Below are 12,514 nucleotides of genomic sequence, written 5' to 3' on the forward strand. Positions count from 1 at the left end.
ACTGTTCCTTTCCCCACATGTTTTGGGGCAACTTTATCTTAAGTCTTGGCTCTACTCAGCACTACACTTCCTAGTCACACACAAGAATTTAACATGGTTTGTCAGTAGTTCTTTCAACACTTAGTAGGTCAAACATAACTGCACTGATTAAAGACACTATTGTATATTTAACATTTACTTATAGTTACCTTATACATTTTTAATCCTTCGGTCTTCTCTAGCTCTCCTGCTATTCTTTTGAGAAATGAGACTTTGCATTCTTTTACATCTGTTGCCTTTCTCTTCATTTTGTCTGGAAATTCTTTAGACTGTTAAAAAGAACAGTTTTAGATGAGCAACATCAAAATTCATATATTATAAAAAAACAGGCACATTTCATTCCTTAGACTAGCTAAGGACTAAGGGCTAGTAAACATAGTTTTGAATATGAGTAGGTAGTTTCTCCTCCATAACAACAACTAGTTCAGTGTTAATGTTGAAAATTCATAGGCAGTCTTCACAACAGAATTTGGATACTATGTTAAGTTTGCAATTGAAAGGTAACATGCTCTATACAGTATCCAACAATAATACAGGCATGCTAAGGAATGAGAGAGAACCAAGGCCTGAGAACTTGACCTCAGATGAGATTAAAATACTTAAGAACAGACACTGAATAGATGCAGGCATGCACCTCTGTACCACATTTTCTCAGTAGCTCACAGCTTTATAGCTATTCATGTTGATCTGACCCATCAATACTCAATCAAGTAATTATTAAGTATGACATTATATGGGGGGCTTAAACTTCACACTTGATGTAGATATTCATAGGGAAAAAAAAGATAATATCCTGTAATCAAAATTACTCACTATGTATGCTCTTCTGTGTTTATATCCACTAAGATGTTCTATCATGGGTGCCATCTCTGTATTAAAACCACATAGCTTGCATTCATAATGCGGCTCTCTTCTTCCTTCAAATCTGATTTCAACCACATGCTCTAAGCCTGTAAAAGAACAAATTACAAACACCTATATTTAAAACAGGCTATTATAAACAGATGTATTTTTTTCAAAGATGCTCACTAAAAGCCAAAATTAACAAAGAAGAGTATTCCATTTTCAGAATTTCAACACTTGTTCAGGAACACAAAGGTCAGGTTTACACGCACATTCAGTACATTTCCACTAACAATCCATTGGCTACAAAGCAAGCAAGCTCCATAACAAGTCCTCATCATTAGCAGTTTATCTTATGCCTCAGTACAAGACACCCGTTTATTCAGACCTTCTGTCTCCTTTCCAGAACCTCACTATCAGCAAGTTGATATTCAATGAGGCCGAGCGGACCTCTCCAGCTCCCACACAATGATGATGAAGGAACATAAATACCTCTCACATGAGGAAAGGCTGAGAGAGCTTGGATTGTTCAGCTTGCAATAGAGAAGGCAGGAGCCTCAGTGTGTACAGATCCACGTGAAAGGAAAGTGCAAAGAGCATAGGTACGGGCTCTTCTCAGTGCAACAACAACAACAACAAAAAAGCAACATACCAACTAGAGGTTCTTCTCTTTTGGGATCATTAATAAAATCCTTCAGACATGTTATATCCTTTGTGAGTCCTCTCTTCACTAAGGTAAAAAAAAAAAAAACAACACAAATAAATATTACAGTAAAGTGAACAAGTGCATCAGACTGTTTGCATTCAATTTCTATGATGTTACAGGAGTTTTAAGGGGAACTTAGCGGAACAAAGCTAATTTTCACTCCGACATGTGAAAGAGAAATGGAGAGAATCTCAATCATTCACAAGACGACTCCAGTGCTATGCTTTCAATAACATTTTTACACACAAAACCTTTGATGGTTTTATTTTAATGATGCCCAAAGTTGTATTTAAAAAGGAGGTTAGCTCATTTATATTCAGATACCTGGTCTCTGCATTTCATAGTTCATCGTTGTTTGGAAGGGAGCTGGAGGACCTAAGATGACAGTTTGACAGTCAGACCAGTTCTTCTCACATGATCTTAAGTACATAGTAGATCATCCAACCACATTAAAGACCTGAACAGTTATCTTACACTATGCCTGTTTAATACAGGCTCAGTGTACAACATATTTCCAAATATGAAAAAGTTTTTATTTCTGCTCACCTTCCTCACTTATACAATATACCAAACACATAGGTAAGTACCATAAAAACACAGCATATCCAATTACTTTGTTGTTGGGTTGTTTTTTTTTAATTTATTTATTGTTTTCCATACTATCTAATTATTTATTTTAGCTGTTTGGTATTCTATATGAAAGCAGATCCAGCAGTATAGGTGCCTGATAGATGAACTCCTACCTAAATATTTAGAACCTAGATAGTCCCAAGTCATTAAATGGCATGAAGAACAGCACTTTAATGCAGGCATCTGTAGTATCTTTAACCAATTTCAGACTGAATGTCTAAATGAGCTTTTTTAAACATGACCCCTTCACTGGGAACCTCTTTCCCTTGCTCCATTCACCCTTAAATCCACACACACAGACATACCCAGGTGAACTTTAATGATACTCTCAGCATTTTGGAAATTGTTACAACCAAGAATTACTGAAAATTGACGTACAGATCATACAATTTGGATCATACAAATCTGAGTTATGGTTAGCCTAAGAACTTGAAAAATTAAGACTATTCATTTGCTCATGCAATTCTTATTTTCGAAGGGATTTTCCATGCTCATAGCAAATACTGTATGCTGCATATAGCACAAGCTTCCTCCTTCTTCTGCACAAGATCAGCAGCAAGGAAATGCATATCAGAACTGTAGATCAAAGCTGCAAATATTCTGCAAACAACTGCACTATTAACATAAGGGAGAGGTTTAAGTTTTAGATTAAATTGTGAGAAATCAAGAAGGACAAATGTTATCCAGTTTTTTCAGTAAAAAGCATCAAAGTTCACGGTAGCATAAACAAAAGAGGCTCTCCAGTTACTTTGCAAGTGCGAAAACTACTTAATTCCAGAGCTGTTCTCTGAGGCTGCATGCAGCCTGAGTTGGATATCAGGTCCAGCAGGCCCTGACAGCATGGTGATAAGCTAAATGACATCAATAGGCACCTGCAGAGTACTATTCTTCTATTCTAATTTGCTGCAGCATGGCTGAGGTTTACACATAAATCAAGCCTAAAAAGAAATAAACGAAAAAGACAACAACAACTTAATTACAACTTTTACTACCAAAGACACTCAGAGGTGATTTTTTCTTTCCTTATTTTCAAGCATTTGCAGATAGCTGTAACAGTCTCTGCTAACAGCTTAACAGAAGTTATTATCCAATAAGACACTCTCCCATGCACTGAAGCTAGTTCTGCATGCTAGCACTTAAGCTTGACATTTATGAGCCCAGTGGCTTTGTAGTTAGTCCACTAATAATGTTAAATAGTATTTCTTAAGTATCTTAAAACCAGAGCAGTAGTATTTTCCCTTAAAGCCTATCAGACTGATAAACAAGATGGAAAAAAATCAGCTGCACTTCCACACCCCAAGAGGTATCAATCCAGACTCTTACAGTTGTTCAGCAAACAGGGCCCATTGCAATTAAACTCTTCATTGGTAATCTGACTGAGGATTCACAGAACACCATCAGCAAAATCACAGCAGGAATACAACCGATGTCAAAGCTTCAGTTGAGCAGGACCATGGGAACCGTGAGCATTAAAGAAACTTTATGTAACATAAGAACTGTAGAGTTCTACAGCCAAACTAATGCCATTGATGAGCACAAGCTGAGCAGCTGCACAGTGACTAAGAACCTGACAGTATTGACAGATGCTAAGTTGAACACCAGCCAAAAGCAACTGTCTACAAACAAGGTAAACCCCCTTCAGAGGGTCAGCACAGACAACTGAGACTGTTTACTGTGGTAAAGTAGAGGTTAAGAGGAGATTTAATCGCATCAATACTCAAGCAGCAGTTACAAAGACAAGTCAAACACTTTCAAGAGGTGGCAAAAGCATAAGAAAGAAAAAACAGATTGCTGCTTAGGAGCTGCAGATTTACTTTATTAAAACAAACTTAAGTCAGGGCAGCAAATCCAGATCAATTAAATGGAGGTAGGGGACTCTGTCCTTGGAGATGTTCACTGCTCCAATAAACAACTTTGACAACAGTCCTAATTCAAGCAGGAAATGAGATAGCCTCAGAAAATCCCTTCTGAATAGCAACTTTATTTAGCATGGAATATTTTCCAGACACTAGTAACCTATACTAACAGAACAACCAAAACCCCTCTCCTTTTAATATTCAGTGACACTGTCCTTTACATACTTGTTTTCCTCCTTCCATATCTACACCTGTATTTGTAGTGCACACACATTTGTACTGACTGTCAGATATCACCAACAGCAGTGAACTGAACTCAGCAGAGCAGACAGATGTTTGAATACAAAAGGCAAAGAACACAATCTATTTGGTCAAAACAACAGCAGTTTTCCAAACTTCTTCCTTCTTTGGCCAAAAAGGTTGTAGGAAAGAAGTGTTCCATCTCTTCCCTTCCTTATCCCTGAACACACAGATGCAACTTCCTCAAGTACAGCTGAAAGAATTACCACTGTGCAAAGAAATCACACGATCAGAATTCATATACTTTCTAAGTTAAATCAAAGCCCAGTAAAGCCCTAGAAATTCAGTACCTTCTTTTCTCACATCATCTATTTAGATTCTCTCTTCTAAACTGCCTGAGAGCAGACAGAAAACAAAAACCACCAGACACACATTTCTGCCTACCACAAAACTGACCTGCTGATAGTTTTGCCGTATGAAACATTAGCGGTATCCACAAGTCTTTCTTACAGAAAGCAGCACACCTCCAAACACCATCATCTGTAACCAGACCTATTTCCCGGCTTGACTTCAAAGGCAACAAGACTGCATAGTTAAACAGTTTGTCATGCTCACCACTGCTTGAAACACTCAGCATCCAAACCATGGTGGGAAATGGCCATTTTGTTTTATGAATGACAGCTGTATTGGTGGTGTTCTCCCAACTGACAAAGGAATGTATTATTACTAATTTTGTAGAAAGGAAGACATCACAGTATCACAGTCTCGTGCAGGTTGGAAGGGACCTTAGAGATCATCGAGTCCTCCTGCGTAGCAGAGCGGCACTTCTACCACTTGCACCACAGGGGGGATTCAAACCCAGGCCTCCGGTGTTGCAAAGCGGCATTCCTACCACTGCGCCACCACTGATGGCAATTTAAAACATATTAAATGTACAACTTCATCTTCTCAAGTACTCATCCGTCAGATAACGCATATTTCAGATACCCATTAGGTTTTATCTCAAGTGATTTCCAAGAAAACTAATTCTTCGCTTTGACAACATCCATACATTTTCGCTCCTGGTTCTTCAAACTCCACTGAGAACCTGCTGCCATGTTTCATTCTCACTGGAGTATTTGATGATACTCACTAGAACAGCACACAATAGCAATAAGAGCATCCCATGAAATTATATCTTCAAATGACAATGAACTCATACTTTACACAATGGATGTTAAGAATATCCACACTTACCACCAGGTAACCCACAAATACTCTTTATACAATGTATTCATTCCTGCTGTATGTCTACAAACTGTACAATTCATCAGCTATTTAAAATAAAAAGCCAACCATATTCAGACTTCATTCTTATACCTCAGTGATGGAGCACATCAATGAAACTTCCGAGAGCTACAGACTCTCAAGATAAAATGTAGCTCATAACATGAAGAGTTGAAGAGTTTGAGAAGTTCTGTATCTGCTTTAAATTAACAGCTCTATATTTCACTCCTCCCCACCCCTCAAAATAAAAAAAAAAAATAAATAAAAAAAAAAAAAAAGAAAGAAAAACACCAAAAGCAAACATGAAACCATGTGCACCCCTAAGACAAACAAACAAGTAATTTCAGCAGGTTAATTTTTGGCCTTCTCTGGACAAGACAACTAAAACAATAGCTTACAAAGTCGGCTTCCCACATGCAGGTCTTCAGTGAAGTACAGGTCAAGACAGACATAGAAGAATGAAGGAGACATCAGTAGTATGGCCACTCATTCCATATTAGAATGTGGAAAACAGACGCTTATTGCTTCAACATGGATTACTGTGGTTCGGGATTTTCTGTTCTAAACAAAGCACATCTTATAAAGCTTCTGCCTTGTAGTATCCTGTGATGCTGCTACTACTCCAAAAGTCAGCTCTGGTTTGTTTCCTAGAGTTGCAAATGCAAGATTACTTTCCTTAACAATCAGGGACTTATCCATTTCCACAAGATATATCTCAGCTGAAAAACTTTAACATATGATATGTCAGATGCTGCAGCTGAAACAACCGTATGTTCTTACCTCAAACCTTCATGGAATGCTGAGCTCATGGTACATTAAGTAGTATCATTTTCCAGAAGCACAGGTCTTTGCAACAGACACCTGCATCCCACCACTCTTGCTGTCACACTTCCTTCTGTCCTCTTCACCAAGATCCAATTTTCATACTAAGCAATTTTTCGCATTACTTCTCCAAAACAAAACTTTACGTTCTTGAAGCAGAATCCTCTTCAGTAATCAAGCTTACAAGATCACATTCATCAGCAGCACTATTCTTAATTATCTTTTCCAATATGAAATCAAAGAATGGTATAGAAACCCATTTTTCTCTAAAAATATTCCACCCACGGCCAAAGAAATCTGTTGTTACTGAGATATCAATGAAATTCTACACAGCTGAAAACCCACGGGACACTGCAGAGACATGCATATCTTCAGAACTCTTGCAGAATTTCTGTCAAGAAGCAGCATTACCAATATTTCTAAGAGCAGCGCAACATACAGATCTTACGTCTACTGATGCAGAACATCTCAGAGCTGTTCACACACTTGAATGATGTGCCTTGTACTGATGTTCTGTTTTCAGCCTGAAAACAACAGTGAAGATAATGAAGGCCAGCCTCTTAAAAACAGACTCCAACCAGTGCTTTTGCTGGACTTTTCTCTTATGCTGATTCTTCAGAGTGCAGTAAGAGATGAGCTCAGCTTGCAACGCTTCCTTCAGTGTAGGGCTGACATCACTTTTTTCTGTGCAGATACATACTGGGAATCCATTTTGACTAATCTGGTTATAAAGATGCTGGAGAATAGACATCAAAGCCAAAATGTGTTCCTGTAAGCCTAGCTTCTCAGGAGAACATGCTAAAAAGATGAAATGAAAGGCTTATTGCTTGTGATGACCGTGTGTCCATTCCACTTTATGATCTTCGCACTGGTTTTAATCACTGCTTCCATATATGCCACTGTTCTCTGCTTGTGGTACTTTAAAATCTTGTACATCCATGCTTTTACAGCAAACCATTTTGAAACAAGTCATATCCCAGATTTTGAGTCTTTTACCACTTACTGTCATTTTCTTGGCACATGTCAGTCTGGATCCATATTCTCACTTTATGGGGAAGACATTCCCCAACAACTCAGTATACATTGAGTGGGTCTTTGCTACTCCAAGTCCACACTACAACGAAGAAAGGCATAACATTCCAGTGATGCAGCTAGGCAAGTTCAGCACAGGTAAAGCAGCATCTGCAGCACTGCTGTTATCCTACTTGTACAGATTCTTAGTATACTGCCTGAAGCTTAGCAATAAGAGCATGAAGCTGACAACACACAGAAGATAGTTTAGCTTAGGAAGGTAAGAAACTAATATACAACCGACCTATTCCTCTATTAAACAGATATGTAGGTACTTAGAAGTAGAAAGGCAAAATTAAGGCTTCACAGTATTGAGTATTTATTAGCTCAACAGTTTGTTAGATAATTACCTCAAAAAATGTTCAGCACATAAAGAGAACCATAGTTACAGGTGTACAGATCTGACAAATGCAAATATACAAACTACTGGAAAAGCAACAAATATCAACCCCCCCCCCAAGCAGTATCTACACTAAGAAGCTGGAAAGATAAAAGCATTATACTTACTATAGACAGTCTTGAACCTCAGTGCTTCTTCTTTCTTTAGTAATGAAGATGCAAGTCATCCCAAAATAAAATAAGAAAAAGAAATTAATGTGCTGTGCCATTTGAAAGAAAAACCCCGTACTTCCTGAATGAAGCCTTTGCAGACAAATTACAATTACAGGCCAAATTTTCCATTATCAAATAGGAAAAAATGAGCCTTTGTGATTATCTGCAAAAGCTCGAAGTACTGGCAAAGGCCTACTTCCAGTTAACATAAGGTAAATGTCAAGAAAGCCCTGGTATTAATGACATCTTAAGATGCCAGACAAAACTTTGGTTTCCACATGACTGCAGCCCCCAAGGTTCCAAAAGCTGTAGCTTCATCAAGAAAACAAAAACCTCACAAAGGAAAAGAATAACAAGCCAACAAAAAAAATAGCTTCCCCAACATATTGGGTGGGTTTGTATAAAATTCCAGGGTAACCACGTTTCCTGAAGGTTTAGTCTGTTATGAAGAATGGGAAAAGTGGCTTTCATCAGCTGAATCCAGAAGAGATCGCTTTTTGGAAGCATCTGAGAAAAAGAGTAACTTAAATTTCCATTTTAAAACATGGCTAAAACAAATATTGACTCATTTTGAGACCTTTTTTAGCAAATATGTACAAACTTGCCACAAAAAAAAAAATGAAAAGAAGAGTCGTCATTCGCAGCACGACAGCTGTTTACCCACGAGCACTCCATGGAGTTCAGTGCTCTGTTTTCAGTACTCAGTTCCATGGAACTCAATAAGAATCAAGCTCAATAATTCTCAATAAGAATTCAGCTCAATAAGAATCAAGAGTGACACAACAGTTTTGTTTCTTTTCAAGAAGCTGAACAGTTCATTTTCCACAGTAGCTAAAAACAAAATAGGGGGGGAAAAAAAGGAAGTCACTTAACCCCGGTATCACAAATAGGGAGCGGGTGGTGCTGTATGAACTCAGCAGGATTTTGTAAACTTGGAACACAGGGTCTTCCTTCCAGTTATCCTGCCACAAGTGCTTCTGTTATGCACAAAACCACTTGTCATTCCACACCAGTTTTACAATAAACAGCTGTTAATACCTAACATTTCAGAGAAGTGTTGAAAAAATATCAGCAACTATGAGCTGCTGTTGAAAGAGTTTCTTCCTGAGCACTTCTAGACAATCTATTTCAACTGCACTTGGATTACTGCCTTAACACTAAACATGTTGTTCCATGGCTGAGACTGGTGGGTCACAAGTAAAACAGAACTTCTCTAGTGTTTCAAGAAGAAAACAAAAAGAACAAAACTACGTTGAGAATGAATATTCTCACCTATTAAGAAACTTTTTCTCTGTCCTGGTCCTCACGTCACAAGCAAAATGCAACAACTGTTTTTGAGCTAAGACTGTGAAAAGTTAGAGTAACTTTTAACAAAGTGTCTAACTACGAGAAGTCAGAACTCAAAAACTGCTGTCTTTTAGGGTTCCAACCTCATAGAGGCACCTCGAGATTAGTTTACACACATTTCAAGGTTAAGGGTTATCTAACAAAACACTGTTTCACATGCAGTTAATTACGGAAACGTCATTTAATTCTTCCTAAATACATACACCCTTGAAATCACATAAGCTACCTTAGCAGTGAATTAACAGAAAATCAAATTATTCACAGAACGGCTTAGGTTGGAAGGGGCCTCAAAGCCCACCCAGCCCCACCCCGTGCCATGGGCAGAGCTGACCCATACCAGCTCAGCTGCCCAGGGCCCCATCCAACCTGGCCTTGAGTGACTCCAGGGATGGAGCTTCTCTGGACAGCTGTGCTAGTGCCTCACCACCCTCTAAGTAGAGAATTTCCTCCAAGCATCTAACCTACATCTCCTCTCTTTTAGTCTAAAGCCAATGCCCCCATCCTTTTACTACGAGACTGCGTAAATGTTGGTTTCTCCTTTTTATAAGGTCTTCTCAGGTACTGGAAGAACACAGTAAGGTCTCCCCAAAGCTTTCTCTTCTCCAGGCTGAACAAGCCCAGATCTCTCAGCTCGTCATCATAGGACAGGTGCTCCAGCCCTCTGATCATCTCCACCATTCTCCTATGGCCCCACTCCAACAGCTCCAATACCTTTCTTGTGCTGATGGTCCCAGGCCTGGATGCAGCACTCCAGATCCAGCCTCACGAGGGCAGAGTAGAGGAGGACAATCAATTCCCCCACCCTGCTGGTCACTCCTCTTGATTCAGCCCAGGAAACATGTGGCCTTCCCAGATGCTCTTGCACACAGCTGGCTCACTGTTAAGCTTTTTGTCCATCAGGTCCCAAACGTCCCTCTCCGCAGGACTGCATTCAGTGAGTTCTTCTCCCCAGTTTGTAGCTGCAATTGCTCTGACCCAAGTGCAACATCATGCACTTGGTCTCGTTGAACCTCAGAAAATACCCATGTGCCCACTTTTCAAGCCTGTCCAGCTCCCTCTCATGGCATTCCTCCCTTCTATTGTGTCAAATGCACCACTCAGCTTGGTAGTCTACAAACTTGCTGAGGATATGCTCAGTCCTACTGCCTACACCACTAATAAATACATTGAAGAGCACTGGTCCCAAGACTGACCCTTGGGGGACATCGCTCATTACCCATCTCTACTTGTATGGGGATCCATTGTCCACAACCCTCTGGCTGCAACCAGCCAACCAATTCTTTATCTACCACCTTCGTCCAGCCTTCAAATCTTTATCTCCCTAACTGACAGATAAGGTAATACAGGATCACATTATAGGCCTTGCACAAGTCCATATAAATGACATCAGTTGCCCTTCTTTTGTCCACCAGTGTCATCGCTCCATCATAGAGATTGGTCAGGCGTGATTTGCCTTTGCTGAAATTATGCTGGCTGTCCCGTACCACCTCTTCATCTCACACATGCCTTCACATAGCTTCCAAGAGGATCTGTTCCTTGATCTTCCCAGGCAGAGATGTGAGGCTCACCAGCCTGTAGATCCACAGTTCTTCCTTTCCCCCTTTCTTAAAGATGGGAGTGATGTTTTCCTTTATTCAGTCACAGAGCTCTTTGCCTGACAGACGCAACTTCTCAAGTACGATGGAGAATAACTTGGCAATCACATCAGCCAGTTCCTTCAGGACCCTGGGATGCAGATCACCTGGACTCAGTGATGTGTACAAACGCAGCCTCATGAGCTGTTCTCAGACTTGCTCTGCTCTTACAGTGGAACAGATTCTACATCCCCCCAAACTCGCTCAGAGGACGCAGTAACACAACAGGTTCACAAAGACTTATTGCCAGCCAAGACCAAGGCAAAGAACTCGCTGAATACTTCAGCCTTCTCTACATCCATTGTAGCCAGTTCTTCCTTCTCATTTATCATATCTCCTCAGCCTGTCTCTTCTGATCAATATACCTGTAGAATTCCTTCTTTTTCACACCCTCACCAACTTCCATCTGCACCCTAGCTGGATGTCTGTGTCCAGATTCATCTCTGTATTCTACCCAGGCCACCCAACCCTGCTTCTGCTGCCTGTGCTGTTCCTTCTTTTCCCTTCAATAAGTCCTTACTCAGCCACACCAGTTTCCTTCCTCCTTCTCAGGATTTCCTGTGCTGGGGGTTGAAGAGTTCTTGTGTTCTCAGAAAGGTGTCCTTAAAGAGTTTGTCAGCTCTGCTCCTTTGCCCCCAAGCTTCCCAGGAGATCACACCCTATAATTCCTTAAATATCCTGAAGTTCATCTTCACAAAGATCAGGGTCCTGGCTTTGCTTTTGACCAGGCTCATATTCATAGAGATCAATAACTTGACCAAGGCATGACCACTACAGCCCAGACTGCCTCCAATCTTAACCTTTTTAACAATCTCCTCTGCACTGGCAAGTACCAGATTGAGCAACACTTCTCCTCTAGTTGGTCTGTCCAACACCTGGACAAGGAAGTTATCTTCAACAGACTCTGGGAGTCTCCTGGGTTGCTTGCAGTGTGAGGTTAACACAAACGTATTTTTGCGTAGGAAAAGCTCTACAGTTTAAAGCAGTTTGAACCATGAAGATGCTGCAGAAGGTTAACACTGTACTAAGCACTTCAGAGACAGAACAAACGCTGTAATGTCAAGGAAAGTTCCCAGTATCTGAAACCTATGTTACTAAACCAAGTATTAAAATAAATGTTTCTTCCAAGTACAGTTGATTTTAATACCATGCCAAAGGACAAGTAAATTTACTGTACTTTGGATATTCTCAATCATCAGTTCTGACGCATGACAACCAGTGGCCAAAGGGTAAAGCAGAATCAAGAAAACATAAATGGTGAAGCAAAAAGCCTAACAATTTCTCATTTCTAATGAGGTTGCAAAGTTCTGAATCCAGATTCTTCTCTCGAATTTGAGCATTCCTACTCTCCCAACATAGGATGGGAAGACAGGAAGTGGGAATCCTTGATATAATCAGGACAATCTTCATCTGTGCTCCAAAGACAGATAATAGAAGAGGCAAAGCTTACCCTACTTGGATCACCCATACAAAGAACTGCTCAAAATGCAGGGGCAAAAAGACACTCT

General features: G+C 40.0%; 1 protein-coding gene across 1 annotated transcript in view; it reads right to left on the bottom strand.

The window, feature by feature from the left end:
• Positions 1–12,514, bottom strand: part of LOC107309928 — a 29,411-nt gene that overhangs the window by 13,127 nt on the left and 3,770 nt on the right. Inside the window, exons 4-8 of the mRNA XM_015855114.2 lie at positions 7,981–8,014; positions 1,913–1,963; positions 1,535–1,612; positions 853–989; positions 189–308 (exon numbers count right to left, since the gene is read on the bottom strand). Coding sequence (XP_015710600.1) covers positions 189–308; positions 853–989; positions 1,535–1,612; positions 1,913–1,963; positions 7,981–8,014 — 420 coding nt within the window. The remainder of the gene's footprint in view (positions 1–188; positions 309–852; positions 990–1,534; positions 1,613–1,912; positions 1,964–7,980; positions 8,015–12,514) is intronic.

This window comes from Coturnix japonica, chromosome 2 (genome assembly GCF_001577835.2).
Source record: "Coturnix japonica isolate 7356 chromosome 2, Coturnix japonica 2.1, whole genome shotgun sequence".
NCBI classification, from domain to species: Eukaryota; Metazoa; Chordata; class Aves; order Galliformes; family Phasianidae; genus Coturnix; species Coturnix japonica.